The sequence below is a fragment of the Paramormyrops kingsleyae genome, chromosome 17 (genome assembly GCF_048594095.1).
Source record: "Paramormyrops kingsleyae isolate MSU_618 chromosome 17, PKINGS_0.4, whole genome shotgun sequence".
Classification (NCBI taxonomy): Eukaryota; Metazoa; Chordata; class Actinopteri; order Osteoglossiformes; family Mormyridae; genus Paramormyrops; species Paramormyrops kingsleyae.
This window is the reverse complement of record NC_132813.1, coordinates 24317735-24337886: the sequence shown is the minus strand read 5'-3', so window position 1 is coordinate 24337886 and position 20152 is coordinate 24317735. Positions and strand designations below refer to the sequence as shown.

Below are 20152 nucleotides of genomic sequence, written 5' to 3'. Positions count from 1 at the left end.
CACGTTTAGATAAGGGTGTTGATACTTATAGTTCTGTTGTTTCTATTATTAGATTCCCAGTTGGTTATTTATCAGAGGATTGGTCATGATTCATGTAGTGTGTGTGTGTGTGTGTGTACAGAACTGTGCATAAATCTTAGGAAGTCAAACGAAATTGTACAGCTATTTACCTGGGTGGTCAGGGCACATTTGATCAGAACAACAAACAATTTAAAAAGATAACATTAGAACATATGCAACACAATGAAATCTAGCAAAAATTTCTTTTCATCCCCAAAAAGTTACTGATATCAAGTTGGATGTCTAGACAAACACGGCTTCAGTTTCTCAAACCTCTCTTCAGGTTTTGAAATGGCTAACACACTTTGACAGGCATAATTGCATAGTTTTACACCAACATACAGAATACAATTTAGTATTAGTATTTATGCAAATTTAGAGTAACACCATAAAACAAGAATTTCTTCTGTTATCCAAAAAGTTACTGATATCTTGTTGTATGGCTAAAAGCAAACCACTTCAGTTTCCAAACTTCTCCTCAGTGGCACCCCAGCTCCTAAATTAGTGAATAAATTAGTTTTAAAAAACAATGAGGTATTCAATAGCTATATGAGGTGTGCGAACGGTCAAGTTAGAAAATATATAGGAGTATGGGATGGTTGCTGAACAAAACTGGGGTAACTTTAGGAGAGGGTTTGACATGTTTGAGCTAAAAATACTTTGACAAACACATTATAGCTTTTTGCCAACATAAAGATCATTTAAACATCATTTTCTTTGGCTGCCTAAGACATTTGCACAGTACTGTGTGTGTGTATGTATGTACATATCTTTTAGCGATAGAGAGATGCAGGTGAAACAGGCATGTCCTACTTTGGCGAAGCCTCAGTTCTGACTGCCTACCTTACTTGGCTGGGTGACACATGTCCCCTTTCCAGAACATTGTGGGTCATTGAAGTGGCTTCCTGGCTCTGTGCAGCTGCTGGCTTTCATTGTAACTTGCAGAAGCAATGTCACTGTGTCACCATTGGCAGTGTCATCATGCAGGACACCTGCATGGGAACACAAATCATGAGCAAAATGCTCTACCTGGCACCACATGAGATTCAAATAATTTGTATACACATAAACACATGCTTCCTTAGATAGGCTCCAGGTTCAACCATGAACTTGTATCAGATAAAGGGTCATGGAAAATGGATGGAAAAACTCAGTTGTGACTGCTAACACTTGTTTTTTTATTGGAGTTAGCTAAATGAAGCCAGTTACTGGCAGTAGTAAGTACTGAACGTGTTTTTAGTAAGGGAAACATCTACCACCTGCAATGAATTGGAAGGTAGAATTACAATACATGGATAAAATAACAAAAGGCCCATTTTGGTTTCATAAATTCCAGGACAGTCTATACTGTGTCTATAACAGTGTCTATACTGACAGCTTTGCACCAGTGGAGTGTAGTTTGAAAAGCCCAGTGTGCTACAGCAGCCAGGGCTATAATCAAGGAGAAACCAAATTAAATGGAATGCCATTCGCTGTCAGAATTTCCTCGTTGGGTTATAAAATAGGATCATTAAAGACTGTCTGTCTTTGTGTCTGTCTGTATATCTACCAGTTAGAAGATACAATGCTAAATTTTAAGGAAAAATATATTTGTTGTGTCATCATTTTGAAGAACAATATACTATGAAATGTTACATAAAATTGTGGACAAATTAATTCAAATATTTTCATTTTTCGGGAAAAGATGTTATAATAGGAGAAGTATAATTAAATTTGAATACCGTATGGGTTGAAATAAAGAGCTTCATTTACATTTATTTATTTAGCAGACTTTTTTCACAGTTACGTACAAGTGAGGTAAATAGTTACAGTTTTCAATTGTATTTTTAAATAACTTTGTTCTCATTTACTATAGGTTTATAAATTGGTTTGCTCATATATAGAGGCTCAAATAATTTTACCTCACAGAAGTCTAAGTTAATGAACTCTTTCGAATATATTTTTATCCCTTTGTCTGCTACATTTATTTTACACATCCATTATTAATTTTCAATTAAGAAAATGCAGTGACATCAGCACAGTTCTATACATAACAGAAGTAACACAGCTAATAAAATGTATACAAAATGGTTAACAAACCAAACATTCAATATAAGTAATTTAATATTGTAGTTCATACATCAAAAAGATGCAGATAAGAAATACCATATTATACAGCTTCACACAGACCAGGGATAAATGACTCACAGGGGAGACACTTACCCACAAAGTAGCTCTGGCCAAGTGGAAGGTACTGCTCTGTCAGAACCAGACCATCAGAAGCTTGCTGGAGCCAGACTACCGCGCCATCTGAGACTGTGCAGTGGTGAAATGCACCCTCACTGACACGCCACAAACCTGTAATGCCAGTAATGTTTGCCTGGATCCTGCAAAAAAACAACAGACTATGTTACACCCAACTCAAATATCTGTATTCTCTATTTAAATACTCTCTATCCATACTCTTAAATTGTAATAACCTGAACTTTCCACCCATTGCCATACTCAAGTAGTCTATTCCCTCCGTCCCAAACACTCATTTTCTTCAGTCATGTCCCAAAATGATGTATCAGAAATATATGATATAAATAATCAAAGACACTTTGAACATCAACATATAGTGTTAATGTACACAATTGTCCTAACATAATATTTGGCTCTCAGTTTCAGATTAGTCAAAAAGATGTTGTAGTACTGAGTAATAACATAAATTGTGTAATTTTTAATTACCAGTATAATTGTTTCTATTGTTATTCGTATTACTTATTAGTATCAGTTTAACATTGACAAATATCTATCCCAGCCCACGGTGACATGCTTGCAATAGCACCTTCAACTAATGCCTGTGTATCCATTTCTTTGGCCATTTTTATTGGTGACTGCACACAAGAAACAGTCAGTAGCTCAAGAACAACAAAGAACTCATTAGTATTCGGGGGAGGAGGCCATGGCGTCACTGCAGCACATCTCTATGCTGTGAATGTCATTTAGTGGCCAAGGACAGACTCACTGTTTCTGGAAACACTACCAGAGACAAAGACAGTTCTGATGAACATAGGGCTCCTTAATATTTAAATAGTAGAGGGGTATATCTGCAATAACTGAAATCAGTTCGTAATATCCCAAAAATCGAAATGAAAAGGATACAATAAAGTTACAGCAATAATGAACATGTAAAACACAAATGTTTCATTAAATGGAACATAAGGTATGTTCATCTAACTGTGTCATTCAGTCACAACAGTGTAATTAAAATATAACCGACTCCAATGATGCTTAGATGGACAAGGGGACCCTCAATTCTTACTTGATGGCTGTGCCTTCAGCCAACTCTAGGGCTAGATACACAGCCCCTGAAGAATCCCTACCCATCAGGCTCCTGCAGTCTGACATCTCTTGCACCTAAAACAGACCATGAACACCATCATGCTTAATTCACAAGTACTAAGATTTGGCAGTAAAAAGAAACTAGAGTCATTTAGTATGAAATCATGCATTGATTCACCAATCAATCTTCAATTAGCTGACGTCAGTCAAGGTTTCTGTGGATAGGCAGGGTGGGTCTGACTGGGTATAAGTCTATGGTAAACTCTGAATGAGAAGCCAGTATATTGCAGGGAAAATGTACATGAACACATACTCATCAGCTATAAGCAATTTAGAGACACTAATCAGCTTCACTGCTTGTTTTTGGACTACAGGAGGAAACCGAGTAGGTGGAAAACACCTGCATGACACAAGGAAAACATGCTAACTTTAGCACATAGCAAAAAGGGCATGTGCCTTACATTCAACACATTTATTAACTATAACACATTTTGTGTTTTGTACATGCAGTCCCCAGGTTAAGAACATCTGACTTACAGACTGACTAAGTCATACTTGCAAACGGACTGCCATAAAGCCAATTATATAAAAAAATTGGGTTCAATGCAATGATTTGAAATAACAAATATATTCACTACTTTGTGATGCTTATGGACACATTGCACAGCTTCAGCAGTTGGTCGGCTTAAGGTACAGTACAGTATGATATGTAGTTACTTTTATTACTGTATAACTATTATATACTGTATTTTTCTCTGACTTACCTACAAATTCAACTTAAAGTCACTTAAGGAACAGATCTTGTTCGTAACCTGGCTACTGCCTGTATCTCAAAAATTGTCTTTGTGCTTCAGAAACATGGTTATTGTTTAATAAGAAAATCATCAACTTTGGGTTGTTTATAGAGTAAGTAAGAAGATATCAAATAGGAAGCAATGACCAGGCAAATGACAGTCTTACCTGATCATTGTCCCAAATCACTGTAGCCACTCTCTGTTCTGTCGTGGGCTGCCATGGCTGCAGTGATGGCAATGCCTGTGTGCTTGTGGGTGCTGTGGTTGGGGTGGCCTGCATGGCCTCAGTAGGTGCAGCTGATGTGACAGCAGTAGCAAGTGTTGCATGTTCCGAGGTCAGAGAGGAAGACTCCCAGATGGTCATGGGGATGTTTGAAGATGGCCGTTCGCACCTCTCCCCCTCGAAACCCTCGCTGCATTCACAGGTGTACACCCCACCCACATCACTGCAATTTCCATGGATACAGGGATTGCTGGCACAGACGTCTACAAAAAACTACAAAAAAAAAGTTCAGTTTCATTCTCAGAAACAGTCCAGTCACTGTGTTGTCATTTCACACAAATGAAAACTGCATTTCTATTGAGCAGTATACAGCTGATATGTATGAGCTATGTCATGTCATGCATAGACAGTGATGCCAGTTGTGCACAACTGAAACTCATGTTCATATACATGTGCACATACAAGTACAGACACCAAAAGCATTTTAGTAGATTAAATACTATGTAAAACAAAAGTATTCAATGAGCACCACATGTGAAAACAACCTCTTTCAACTGTAACTGCAGGAAAACAAAGAATCTCTGCATGTTAAAGACATCTTAGTTTAACAACACCGATTTCCCGATTTGCTCCAAATTTTAGAAATATCTCAACTAATGACAGTAAACAAGAATTCAGCTACAGTCATCTTTAACTGCTATCATCAATTTCAGGCCTAATTGTCTTCAAATGAGTCACTAGCTTGTTTCCATGTTGTCTTATCCTGATACACAGAAAGGGGATAAGGGGTGAGGGACAGAGATGAAGTGAGGAACTCCTGCAGATAAGACTGAAGCGACACAGATGCCGTTCATTTATGTCTGGAAAATTACTGAAATAAATTATGGTGAGAACAAATTAAAAAGATTCTCCAGAAGACAATCAAATTTAAATAATTAGTGTAATTTCAGAATAAAAAACTGCTCCTAAATAAAAAAAAAATTTAATAAGTGTGTTTACAGGATGAAAATTAAGAACCAAGTGATTGCTGACTCATAGCATAAGTAATATGTTTGGTGACTTGAGGGTGCACTTGGTGTAGTCAGATGGCTTAAGCAGGACTGTTAATTGCAAAATTTAATCTAGATATTTAAGCTAATTTAGGAAAAATCTGTGTCGTGATTCATTTGTGGGTTGAGAGATGAGTTAGCAATTTATAATTAGCAAATTATTCAGTTGATAAAACACCAAGACACAGCTAGATATGGGTACAGTTAGCTAATCTGGCTAGAAAGACCCTGTTAAATACATGGAAAAATATGATGCCAGAATTCCTCTATGGAGATGGGATGTGCTGATATAATTAGTTGTGTGTGATCTAATGGTGGCCAACAATTAATTAACAAAAATCACCAAAGATTTTGTAATAGAGAAACATAATGAAAAGGGAGAAATGAATTCACAAGAGGGTGCCTTTACAGTGCAATTATGACTATTTCTACAGATCTGAAGGCCACTGTTACCATGGCTACAGTAGCTAGGTAACCAGAAAGCAATTATAGTAGTTTGTACTCACAGCATGTGCATGTGTGTGAGAGAGAAACAAGGAGACACAGACATCAACATTCTACCTAAAATGTGAGGTATAGCCATATATTGTATTGTCCCACGCATCAGCCCCCACAGATTATTCTGCCCACACATTAGATAAAATGCCATTGAAAAGCATCCGGAGACCCCTAGAGGCTTGTGCTGAAGAGAACAACACCACTGCAAGCAAGAATGCAGGTCTAGTGATGTAAACAACACTATTATTCCAATTGACGCAAGAAATCATCTGCCAAATACGCACGCATCAAACAAATGCATACAAAAAGCACATGATACCATTATGATACCTTACCATTACCTGTAAGAATTAAGTTTTTACTTTGAATAAATAGATTGAATAAATTATTTCTGTCTAAATCCCCTGAAATTAATGTATTAATGAAAGAAAGGGAAATTCTTTTTCAGTTAATTTGTTCTGAGAAAACTTTACATATTGCTGGGGGATCGAGGCATCTGAGGAGCAGAAGCAGCCTTGTATGGGGCTGAAAAATCCATAATGGCAACAGTTACCAGCACTCTGATTGTTAAATGATGTTACATAAACACAATAACAATGTGCTCCCTGTCCTAAAACATTCGCCTCCTGCTGTTTTCAGTTTAATGATCCAAAAAAATAAGATGATATACAGGCCCAGCTTACACATGTGGGTAAGTTTACTTTTACCAGAAATACATTAAAAGTTCCATTTACTTACTATATACTTCAAATGCTTCAAAATAGTATTAACCTCTTTCCTTAAAAACTGAATTCTGCATTTTAAAAGGGAAGTAGATTTCCATGGAGAATAGTTTCAATGATGTACACAGACTTTTCAAGGGGTAGGTGCTCAAGCACCTCCAGTTCCCCCCCCCCCATGTACACACCTAGTTTGTAGGGTAAAATCTGAATACAGCTTTCAGTCATTTAAAAGATTTCCTAATCTACTGTATTCGGAAAGATAATTTATAACCTTATAAAAATATATTGCGTTATCAGATATCAAGTTTCTACCTCAGCAGGTATGTAGCTGATAATGCAAATAAAAATGCTCTAAAGCAAAAGCAGCCTTCTTTATGACATTTCTTTATAGCATCTATTTCAGGGACCATGGTCACAAGACCATCTGAATTCCTCTGTGCGACATCACCCTATGTGAATGTCAGGCAGATGAGGGTGTAAAGCCATCCTTTTAGGGCACTCAACATTCATTTCAGCTGCTTAGAGCAGTTAGATCAGAAAATGCCTAAAATCCAAAAGCTTTATTCTGTGAGTCACATATCGACACTTCAATTGCTGATTCAATCTAAAGTTTCATCATTCTTTTCAAATGAAATTATTGCTACTTGTTTAGCAGATTAAGTGATAATTTATTTGCCATCTGCACAAGTACATTGGAATTCTGTAAATTTGGCATATTCCATCTTGCTCCCCTTTAAAACCCACATACATATACAAGTGGGAATACATATACAACTTATATAGCGGATGCTTTTCCAAAATGTACAAGTAAGACAAACAGCACAATACAAACATACAATTTTTTGAGGTGGTTTTCACTCAGAGTTTAAAAGGAGCAATTGTGTTCTTGGCGGCTTAAGAAAAATCAGGAATGTCCTTTAGAAAATAAAATTACTAAAAACTACAGATAAATCTTTTTATATAAATTGTGTTGGATGATCTAATTCACTTTGCTGTAGTCAGATCTAAGTGGTTCAAGCATTTTTGCAGCTTTGGTAAATGGATGGGCGACGAAGAAGCAGCTGAGAAAATCAAGTCACAGCAGCATATTTCAGTAGAACAACAGAAGTAACATAACTAACAACTGATTCACAAGTTATTTCTCCACTGAAGATCTGTAGCTTTTCAGCAGAATATATTCTGCATAAGACCTTGGGGCAGCAGACCTTTGTAACTAGAAAGGATGCTGTCAGAACGACATCAGGGTAGACAGCACCATCCTCAGACAGCACCATCACCCCCTCTCATTTAGTCCAATACTCCTCCCACACCCCCCAACCTTCTAGTTATAAGATGTAATTCTGAAACTACACTTATACCTCAGTTCTCGAACTCATTAGAACTCAAATTTCTTAAAATCAGTTCGAGAAAAAATTAGCTCGATCTGAATCTCAGAAGTCAAACCTTGAACGTCGACCTAAGATAACTTGTACACGCGGGGAAATGAGTCACGCAGCATGTCTCTCAGCGGAAACAAAGGGTAAAGCTTCAGTCTCAGCCTCGTATTCGCTGTGATAGCATCGTGCATGTTTACACTAGCTGAATACATTTATTTAGACAGTAAAAATACATTTAGACAATGATGGACAGTAACAGTAATTATAATAATATTGTCCTGCCAAACAGGGACAGAACGGAGACAAAGGCGCAGACGTCAGGATATCGGGGAATACGGGGTTTAACTACAGGTAAGGCAGGCAAACCGCAGATGGACAATACAATGACCAGACTGGTGAAACAAACTGAAACGCGGACGAAATACAGAGGACTAATGACAACAACCAGAAACAGCTGATCACATGGGGATTCCACACGGGGTTAATGAGGGGGCGTGGCACACGGAAGGAGCGGACGATCGGGGCAGGGCGTATTGTTTTTTTTTTTAACTTTATTTTCTTACTTTACAAATTACTGTTTTGGTAAATATGCTTAGATGTGTTTAGTACAGAATATGCTCTTGTTTTATCCGGTTCATTTTGTGTTTAAATGCTAAAAAAATTGTTTTAATGTCTGTATGCTAAAATTTCATTTATATTATTTATATTCTTCACTTGTCTAAATATTTATATTGTATTTATTTCTCATTTGCACTATGACCAATATTTTCTGTGAGATAAAAGTAAGAGATATAACAGAGCCCTGGGTTTTTGTGTAGGCCTACTTGTTTAAAGAAAACAGGCATGCAAAGGCAAAAGCTGGAGTGAAGTGTAAATACTATGGGGTTTATTTGCTCAAATATTTGTGATAATGCATAATATGTCTCCCATGCCAACTTGGTCTTATTCTGCCACACCTGCCACTTCTACATCACCTGCCACAAATAAAGTTTCAGCCAATTCTATGGTGGAAATTAGGGGAAATTAACTCTGAACACTATAGTCTGACGATATACCTAGGATGTGACAAAAATTACCGTTGAGTCCTTGAATACTGTGCATGGTAACGACCAATATATACATACATCTCAGGTAGTAGAGGGGGAAAGGGGCATTAAGGGGCCTGGAGTCCAACCCCAGCCAGCACACAGAGGCTGGTCATGTTGGAGTAGGCAAACTAACCACTGACCATATCTTTGCTTTTATTGCCATTTCTGGTTATTTCAACCACATTTCACTCTCTTCTATCCTCACTAATTTTTACTGCGGAGGGGGGAGAATGAAAAACAAATAGGTCGAGAGAGCTGGGTGAATGTAGGTCGTAGACGTAGAAAAGCGCGTACACAGTTCACAGAGGCAGCATCACCTGAAGCGACTGTGACTAACTGCTTTCAGGTGCTTCCAGCTTTAGAGCCAGAAGAGACTGGGGAGTCAGGAGGGTCCTTGGGCACTGAGCAGCCCCCTCCCCCCAGGAAGAGGGAGGTTGTAGTAGTAGGGAATTCAATTGTCAGTGGTGTAGACAGTTATGTGCACCCATGATAGAGGGTCCCGTACGGTGCCTTGCCTGCCTGGTGCCCAGGTAGGGGACCTTCCGAATCGAGTAAACAGGCTTTTGGCCTCAGCCGGGGTGGATCCAGTGGTTGTGGTGCATGTTGGCACCAACAACATAGGAAAGGGCAGGAGGGCTGTTCTGCAGGATAAATTTATAGAAGTCGCAGATAAGCTTAGAAGCAGAACGTCCACGGTGGTGTTCTCTGGAATACTTCCTGTGCCACGTGCAAGCCAGGCTAAGTTAGCTGAGATAAGGAGATGAAGCACGTGGCTAAAAGGGTGGTGTAGGAAAGAGGGGTTTAGGTTTATGGGGCACTGGAAGACCTTCTGGAACAGGTGGGACCTGTTCAAGCCAGACGGGTTGCTTCTGAACCATAGAGGAACCAGTGTATTGGGGAAGTGCATGTGTAGAGTAGTTGAGGAATGATTAAATTAGGGACTGGGGGGGCAGGGAGGTTAGTTAAGAATTTAGGTGGGGAGAGACGGAAAGCCGCAATAAATATTAAAAGTGGGCACTGTAAAAGGCCTACCCTTTGTGGTCTGTATTTAAATGCTAGGAGTACTAGAAACAAAATTCATGATTTAGAGGCTTTAATTTCATCAGACACTTATGACATTATAGGAATGACAGAAACATGGATAAGTGTCAATGATGGAGAAAGATATAATATGAATGGTTATATGTTATTCCGTAGAGACTGGATAGGCAGGAAGGGAGGTGGTGTTGCAGTATACGTAAATGAAAACTTGCAGACAAGGGAGCTCACTGATAAAAATAAAAGTACAGAAGCTGTGTGGGTAAAACTAGATGCTAAAAACTCAAATGGCCTAATTGTCGGTGTTTGTTATTGAGCACCTAATGTAGCTGCAGAGGAAAGCAGAATGTTATATGACATAATCAGGATTATGAATAATAAAAATGATGTGGTAGTTATGGGTGATTTTAATTTACCTGGGATACAGTGGGACACAGTCTCTGACTCTTCTGTAAATTAACTTGAGATGGTGGAATTAGTACAGTATTGTTTTTTTACTCAGTTTCCGGACACATCTCATGTACCATCCACCATCACAGCAAACTGCAATTGTGGAAGTGATTTGATATTGTCTAGGCTACTGTTCCCGTTATGATAGAGTTGCTAAACAACTGCAGGAATTCATTCTGAATTGGAGCTGAAGCATTGACGTCCTTTCTACCCATCAACCACTTGGTAAGGCAAGGATCATCCTCTGATTTGTACTTGAGTAACTGATCAAGATTCTCTTCATCACACTCATGCTCCTCAAAAGGTAAGCCCTGCCTGGCTAACATCTGCATACCACCAATGATTTTCAAAAGACATGCCCTAGCTTCCTCCTGCTGTTTAGCAGCCACACTAGATAGCTGCAATTGAACTGACCTGTCTTCATACACATGTGTTGTTATTGCTGTCTTGTGACATTCTGATTTTTCATGTGAACTGAATCGCTCAAGGGCTTATTTCCAATTTTCTCCAGTCCAAATAAATGCTGGTTCTGAATTCTTTGCAAGTGGTGACATCTCTGAATTAACAGCTTTACTACAGTAAAAACACAACACAGTACCCCTTCCACACCAGGATTAACATGGAGCCATGGAAATCTTTTGTTGAAATTGATATAGTATGTCATGCCCTGCTCGTCCGATCCTCCTGTGTGCCACACCCCCTCATTAACCTCGTGTGGAATCCCGCTTGTTATCAGCTGTTTCCTGTTTTTCCATTGAGTCCTGTGTATTTTAGTCCACGTTTGAGTCCGTTTCCCTAGGTCTGTCATTGAAGTCCAGTAGTCTGATGGTGTGGTGTTGCTCGTTCCTTAGTTTGTTACATGTCCCTGCTCCGTTTCCCGATTAAATCCTGTGTTACCCAATCCTTTGTCTTCCTCTCCTGCTTCCCCGTTCCGTGCACCGCGATCGGTCCCGACATAGTAAATGAGTTTAATGATTATTTTGCACAGGTGTTCACAGTAGAGAACACAAATAACTTGCCACCATTTAGTACAAATACAGCGCGTTATCTATGACCAATATATGTATAACTGAGGCTGATCTTACCTATAGTTTTAAAAGAGATGAGGGATATTATTAGCCAACCTTTAACTTTACTATTTCAGAAATCCTTATCTAATGGTGTGGTACCTTCTGATTGGAAGCATGCTAATATAACACCCATATTCAAAAAAGTGGATAGAAGTAATCCAGCAAACTATAGGCCAATCAGTTTAACTTGCATAACTGGAAAAGTAATGGAAGCTATAATCCAAGTGAAAATGGTAGATTACCTGGATACAAATAACATTTTGAGGGATAGCCAACATGGATTTAGGAGCGGTAGATCCTGTTTAACTAATCTACTTGAGTTCTTTGAGGAAGCTACAAGAGAAATTGATCACAAAAAGGCCTATGACGTGATGTACTTAGATTTCCAGAAGGCCTTTGATGTTGTCCCCCACAAACGGCTCTTGTTTAAGATCAGAGCTGCAGGGATTTTAGGAACTGTAGCACCTTGGATTGAAAACTGGTTAACAAACAGGAAGCAGCGGGTAGTTATTAGAGGCACAATGTCACAGTGGGCCTGTGTTCATAGTGGGGTACTGCAGGGTTCAATTTTAGGACCACTGTTGTTCCTAATTTGCATTGATGATACTAACACCAATATATACAGTAAACTGGTTTAATTTGCAGACGACACCAAGGTGGGTGGTGTAGCAGATACTGATCTAGCAGCAGAGAGGCTACAACGGGATCTGGATTTAATTAGCGACTGGGCTGATACTTGGCAGATGAAATTTAACACAGATAAATGTAAGGTAATCCATGCAGGGAGCAGAAATACAAAGTACAGATATTTTATGGGTTCCACTGAAATAAAGGTAGCTGATTATGAGAAAGACCTCGGTGGGTATGTTGATGCTTCTATGTTCCACTCTCGCCAGTGTGGGGAAGCATTTTAAAAGGCCAATAGGATGTTGGGTTACATCTCTAGGTGTGTGGAGTTTAAGTCAAGGGAGGTGATGCTACGGTTATACAATTCCTTGGTAAGACTCCACCTAGAATATTGTGTGCAGGTTTGGTCACCATACCTTAAAAAGGACATTGCTGCCTTGGAAAAGGTTCAACGTAGGGCTACAAGAATGATTCCTGGTCTTAGAGGAATGTCTTATGAGGAGAGGTTAGCTGAGCTGAATCTGTTCAGCCTCGCACAAAGGAGATTAAGGGGGGACATGATCCAATTATATAAGATTCTAAGAGGTCTGGATGCTGTTCAGCCAAATGGCTACTTCAAAATTAGTTTAAATACTAGAACTCGTGGCTATAGGTGGAAATTAGCAGGAGAACATTTTAAACTGAATTTGAGAAAGCACTTCTTTACACAGCGTGTAGTTAGAGTATGGAATAATCTTCCTTTTCATGTAGTGCAAGCTAAAACCCTGGCTTCCTTTAAATCAGAGCTAGATAAGATTTTAACAACTTTGAGCTATTAGTTAAGTTCTCCCCAAACGAGCTTGATGGGCCGAATGGCCTCCTCTCGTTTGTAAATTTCTTATGTTCTTATAACTCTGCCACCTTTGATTGCAACATGGCTCATCTTACACCAACCTATAAACCAGACAGTCATCAGCTACCAGTGACCACCAGGATGGTAAGGAAGTGGAAAGAGGCTGAGGAGGCTCTGAAGGATGGCTTCAGAGACAGAGACAGACTGGGACATGCTCTGTGCATCATACAGGGAGGACACTGAGGCCACTGTATCACAGACTACATCCACTTCTGTAAGGACAACACAGTCCCCACAAAATCAGTGCGCTGCTTTCCCAGTAACACACCATGGATCACAAAGGATCTGAAGGACCTTCAAATCATGAAGAGGACATTCAGGTCTGGTGACAAGGAGGAGATCAAGCAGCTGCAGGCAGAACTGAAGATTCATCCCTCCATAGGAAAAACAGCTACAGGGAGAAGCTGAAGCATAAGCTACAGCAGAACAGCACAAAGGAAGTGGGAAATGGGATGAACACCATCATCAGATGCAAACAAGCTGTTAACATTGTAGTGGAAGGGGACAGAGAGGGCTCACAAGTCTTACCCTCCCCCAACACCAACAACTCATGCTGTAGACACACTAAGAGATCTGCACTGCGCCTGAGCATTTTTGCCCCCCAAAAGCCCAGTTTGTTTGACTGGTGTGATCGCACTGTACCTGGAAGAAGTGGGTCCAGGCACGTTTAGTTGGAATTGGGATCACTAACTGTGCCCGAGCATGGAATACAGATGAACAGGTTGATCTTTCATTTTCCACAGAATAAAAAAAATATGTAACATTATTCCATTAATAGGCACTGGCAAGTTGTTTCACTTATAGTACTGGCAATATTAGACAAAACTACATCTGTTATTGATCAAATTATCCAGTAATGCAGAAGATGTGGACGTTATAGTCGTTCCCAATTTTGCTGATGTTATGGTTGCAACTTGGTTCAAACCAGCTTTTCTGTGGTGCCATGCTGCAGTTATTTTTCCTGGCCCAGGGCCAGTTTTTTTTTTTTTGCGGTGGAAACGCTCAGAACCAGTTCATGACTGGAAAAAAGCCCAGCACCACACTGGTGAAAATGGAGTAATGGCAATGACAAACGCGTGCTCAGGTCTTAAACATTAAGTGCAATGTGAGTGCAGACAAGTGGGGGAGAGGGAAGGGGGCAATCATGTAAAGGCAGAGTGCAAGGCAACTGGGCCAAGTGTGAGTTTGCCCTCACTGCCCCTTCCCCCCTCTACAATCTCCACAGTTCCCTGTGACTTGCCCATCAAACTCAAGGTCTCCACCCCCACTTCCCTTCCCAGTCTGTCTGCCTTTACTGACCAGGTGAGGAAAAAGCTGGAGAAACTCATGCACAGGAAAGTTTGAAGGCCCTGAAGGAAACAGCCCCAGGGTGCTAAAGACATGTGCCAGCCAGCTCTGTGAGGTCCTACAGTACCTGTTCTCCCTCTCCCTGAGTCTGCAGAAGTTCTCTGACAACTCCTCCATTGTAGGACACGTCATTAACGGAGATGAGTCAGAGTATAGAGGACTAGTAGAGGACTTTGTCTTGTGGTGGAAGGAGTATAACCTGCGCCTCTCCAGGGCTCTGTAGGTATCTACTATGTAATGTTGCATATATACAATACGAGACAAATCACGTCTCATTTTGATTTAAAATAGGACACAGCAAAGGTTTGGTGCTGTTATGGACTATCATAAAAGAGCATGTTTTTCCTAGCAAGCAAGTCTCCTCATTCTTTGTTGCTCTTGCGACAGTCTGCCTGGTGCTACAGTGGTGTCAGAAGTAGGATGCCGGAAGCAATCCCACTAGCGATGCTGGAGCGGACGCTCTACATCATCCGGAAAGCCTGCTGCAGCCTGGCAGGCCTCGAGGTGGCAATGAAGCAGCGAAGCAGAAACGGTTCGGAGGAGAAGACGGACAGGAGAGAGAAGTTTGTCTACTATACCTGAGGCAAGAGAGGGCACCGGCTACACTCTTGCCCGAATGTCTGCCCCAAACCCACCAGCAGACAAGCTGAGTGCACTGCAGGGAATAGAGCGGCCATCCTGCTTGGCAGAAGTGCACTGGCCGCACCAGACTCTCATTGGAGACGACATTGGCGACTAAAGAGGGCAGGCACCACCGTGGACTCCAACCACTCAGCGGCTGACAAGGGCTCCTCACTCGTCAGTCACGAGGAGCCACAGTGTGACCCCAGCAGCGAGCATGACCACCAGAGGCAGCGGACGGAAGCTACTCTGTTGGATCGTTAGGAGGTGTGCTGCAGCTGGGAGGTCTGGTTAGCCCAGGAACGCCACGAACTTGACCAGCGGGAGTGGGAACAGCAAGACCAGGAGCGGCTGTGGGAGTCCAAGGAGCACAAGCGGCAGGAGCTGAAGTGGCTGCACAGTGAGCTGGCCAGTTAGGATCAGGAGCGCAACTGCCAGATGTGTCTGGCCGAGGCAGTGGAGGCAGCATTATGGGCCATGAGATGATTCTACTTGGCCGGGAGAAGGTGTGTCGCGGCTTGGAAGCCCAGCTGGCCCAGAAGCGCCACAGGCTGCAGGAGGCAAAGGCCATGGTGCAGGACCGCAAGGAGGCATGCCTCACTCTGGAGGCCCAGCTGACGAAGGACCTCTACAAGCAGCGGGAGGGGGAGGCCCACTTGGTATGCCTACAAGAGGCTATCCGAGCTGTGAAGCAGAAGCAGCTATGCAGGAGCAGGAGACCCCCCCCCTGGCAAGACCAGCCTGCCTAATAAGGCCCTAATAAGCAGAGTAGAAAGAAGTGCTGGGTGTCCCCAGAGAAGGGGGCCTGGCTATGGGAGTCATTGGGAGTGGCGTTCCCTGGCCAGGTGGACCCTCTGGAAGGGGTACCAGATCCAAATAAGGCACGTAAGAAGAAGGTTGTTGGCCGAGGGGATCTGTCATGCAGCCCCTGCCATCAGCAATGCCCCGCCAGTGCTCACTAGCATTGGGAGCTGACAGTACTCTGTCATTGGAGGTGACAAACTGGCAGCTGCCATTGAACACCTGTGACTTGCTTCAGAATTGAGGTGGGGACTGAGGATGGTGGTCACGGGGATAGTAGATCTTTGGGGGGGGGGGGGGGAGCAGTACAGCGAGATCTGTGTATGATTGTGGGCCGTGTAAATAGCCCCTGTGTGTAATTGTTGTTGCTTCTGTAAATGCAAGTTGTATTTCCCGGGTGAGGCATGTATGTTTGCCTGTGTCTTATGTGCACCCTGTCCAATCCTTGCGTGTCCTTAGCTTTGTATAAATCTCCCACTGTTTGTGTACCCTACATTTCTGCGTCTGACCTCTTTGTGTTTCTGCTGTTGTATTGGGTTTGGTGCTCGTTGGGTGCCTGTTGCAATCCTGTTAAGGACTTTAATAAAAGAGCGTGCTCTTCCCGGCAAGCAAGTCTCCTTGTTCTTCGCTGCTCTCGCGATGCCTTGCTCTGCTCGGCACTACAATATTGTTGCACTGGCGGGTTGCATGTCCCAGCATGCCCCACGTGCAGTTGTAAATAGCCCTTGTTGTATTGTTGTTGTTAATGTTAATGGTTACATTTCCCTATTGTCGCACATGTGTTTGCCCGTGTCTTGTGTGTACCATGTCCGACCCCCGTGAGTATTTAGCTTATGTAAATCTCCCACTGTGTATGCATCTTACAGTGCAGCATCTGACAACCTTGTGTTTCTGCTGTGTGTGATTGGTTCGGTGCTCATTGGGTGCCTGATGTAGTCCTTTTCAGGACTGCTAATAAAGAGCGTGTTCTCCATGATAAGCGAGTCTCCATGTTTCTCTCTGCTCCCACAATGCCTCGGTCTGTCCAACACCACAATATAAATACACAGTTATGAGCAAAACTTGGGGCTTGAGTACAGGGTCAAGCCAAATATTTGGTGCCCCTTTAGCACTTTATATGAATTGTCTTAATGGAATCAGGTTCACTTGGACTAGTGCTAAGTGATTTGATTAAACTCCCACATGAAAAGTTCCCCACAATGAATTTTGCTGACTGGCTGCCAGGCTGCTACCAAAAAGATCTGCAGAGCGGGGGGGGCGGCTGATAACGTTTATATATTTTTTCTGTTATTTAGAAATATTCTGAAAATCAGATGGCTGTGTTCACAAGATGGCAACTAAAACCTTCTTTTTCGCCCTCTGCTGCTCTCTGTTGCCAATTTCATTTTTGAGGCTCAGGTGTTTGGTCTATGATGTGTAGATTTTCATCCATATATATTTTTTTGAAGTGGTAATGAGATCCAATCCAGGGAATACGATTAAACACTATGTAGATGCAACATAACTTGCATAAAAACTTAGTTATTTATCAAAAGAATGTTATATTCATCAGAGAGCTTAGCATCTTTAATTTTTGGGACGTGCCACACAAAGCAAACAGAAACATTTCTCCCACATTTGTATTTTACTTCCATTTCTCTTTTCATTGAGGAAAACTGTTGTCTAGCATGCTGCCATTTTGACAGATGATCCCATTGAATAGTCAGCAGATCCACATTTCAAAGTTAAGAAGAGTCAGTGGATTGTAGAAAAATAGGGTGTACCAAACAAATAATGAATTAATGCATCTTACTTTAGACCTTCAACGTTCTTGGCTCTGTATCTAATGATGACACAGCAAGGCCTGAGCAAGGACTGTAGAAATGGTACCCAAACATAAAAGCTAATTGCTTCCAGCAGAAATGTCTCTGGAAAACTAGCATATTAAATTTCCTCCTCTAAGATAGGGTAGGGTGATTGTATTTAAAATAAGAAATAGAAATAGAATAGAAATAGAATTATAACAAGAAATTTTACCTAACAGTTACAAAGTTAGAATTAAGTGATCAGTGTCAACACACCACAGCACACAGTGCGCAACAATGAAATGTGTCCTCTGCATTTGACCCATATGTGACTTTCGTGACATAGCAGGGGGCAGCTAATTCAGCGCCCGGGGAGCAGTGCTTGGGGACGGTACCTTGCTCAGGGTACCTCAGTCGTGACTTGCTGGTGGGGGATTTGAACCTGCAATCTTTCAATTACAAGTGCGCTACCCTAACCATCAAGCCACCACTGCCCTATTACAAAGTCACTCATAGTCTAAAGCAGGGATATTTGATTAAAAATTAAAAGAGATTCAGTTACAGAAAATTTCCTGGAGCAAAGATACTCCTACTCTTTCTTGATTGGCCAATTTTATAATACACAACCTAACAATTAAACCACTTAATCATCGCCTTTTCACTTTCTTTCTTTCTTTCTTTCTTTCTCATATCCCACTCCCCCACCTTCAGTGAGAGAAATTGACTCCAGCCTGTCCTGCCAGGATTTAATATCTTGGCTGGAGTGGTAACAGGACCATTCTTATACATATGCTCACTGGTGAGCCTGGAATGATATTTGGTTTTAATAATATTCATTGTGGAGAAACTTGTCTCACAGCTATATGTGGAGCTGAACATAGCCAAGATCTACAGGGCTATTTTCTCGGACCTGGGAAAGTTGACTCCTAGACCATTTAGAGCCAGAAAGTGGCAGGGTCAGTTCCTCCAAAATACTCTTTCAGGGCCACATCTACTTTGAGATCGACCAGTTGCATCTTGAGAGGTTTAACATTTGCTCACTTGAATTGATGTGTGATGTTCTTTAAGAAAATCCTGACAGCTATGATGAGGAATGGGTTCTTTGTGAACAGGGTAAGCTGCTGTCCAAGGTAGAAGCTGTCAAAATGTTTGCTGAAGTTTACATTAATTTGTCAACAAAGTGAACAAAAGAAGACACCTCTCTCACCCTGAACCTGTTCCTGCACTGTTGGGGTCCCTGTAGGCCTTCCTTGAACAATCTCAGGTTTCCTGTGGAAGGTGTCATCAGGTCACAAACTGAGTTGTCCTTGCCCTATAGTTTTAAATTCAGTTCATTCAGGTGAGATGAAATATGAACCACAATTTCTATGTTCTTCTCGTCTTCTAATAGGAGAGAAAATGACGTTGTCTTCTCACTCTTCAGCTATGCCAAAAATGCTGTGATTTTCCTTTGGATGGACCAAAAGCACTCCTACACCTTGCCTTTGCTGAGCCTTACATTGTTGTGCACCAGAAGGTTCTCTGAATATTTCATTGACCATGCTGGTGGGAAGAGAATGCCCTGAGAAAGTTCATAATTCTCGTCAGTGTGTTCATCACCTCAGCATACTTGTCTGACCTGGTGGAGCACAGGACCAATTGATGAATTATGCAATGGTAAGAGATGAGCTCAGGATTATCCTCTGTCATTCTTTCCTCAGCTCCTTTTTCTCTCCTTATCATAGTAGAGGCTCCATCTGTGGTTATTGAAACCATTTGTTTCAACTCTATTCTCCTCTTAACATCTCCTTTATGGCCTGTTAAATGTCCTCTCCTTTTGTACTGGTCTGAAGGGGTGTCACACCTAACAGGTCTTCACAGAACTCTCTCTTCTCCTTGTTGAAGAACTTTACATAAACTAACAGCTGAGCATTGTCAGACACATCAGTGGACTCACCTACAGCTAAGCCTATACATGGTGTCATGAATTTCTTCATCCAGCTGTGCTAGTATGTCCTGGGTTCATATTTCAGTTTTCTTTGTAGCTGATGATGCTGGCTTGTAGCTGATGATTTGCTTGATTTTTTCACAAAAAGTTTCAGCTACCATATTCATGCACTCCGTCAGTGAATGGTTCTTTTTTTTACCCAAAATCTGAGCAACTTTAACAGAATCTTTGTTAGCATGCAGTTGGGCAGTGAATGAATGTGCTTATATTTTGGTAGATGGATCATATTGGATCCTTCGATCATTTATTTTCTGTGCCCTCACTTTGGTTTTGAGTGGATATGTTTGCCAGTGGGAACAACCAAGAGGTAAGAGTCAGTCCATCCTTGATTAAATGCTGTGTTTTTGCTGTCTTCTTTTCTCTTTTTAGAGTATGGCATGTGAAATTACTTTTATTTGACTCACTAATCTGACTGTCAA

The 20152-nt window shown here is 41.3% G+C and overlaps 1 protein-coding gene across 2 annotated transcripts in view; it reads right to left on the bottom strand.

The window, feature by feature from the left end:
* dner (delta/notch-like EGF repeat containing) overlaps positions 1 to 20152 on the bottom strand; it is an 80808-nt gene that overhangs the window by 38357 nt on the left and 22299 nt on the right. For both annotated transcript variants that reach the window (XM_023792146.2, XM_023792147.2), the window contains exons 2-5: positions 4327 to 4656; positions 3347 to 3441; positions 2263 to 2426; positions 904 to 1052 (exon numbers count right to left, since the gene is read on the bottom strand). In XM_023792146.2, coding sequence (XP_023647914.2) covers positions 904 to 1052; positions 2263 to 2426; positions 3347 to 3441; positions 4327 to 4656 — 738 coding nt within the window. The remainder of the gene's footprint in view (positions 1 to 903; positions 1053 to 2262; positions 2427 to 3346; positions 3442 to 4326; positions 4657 to 20152) is intronic.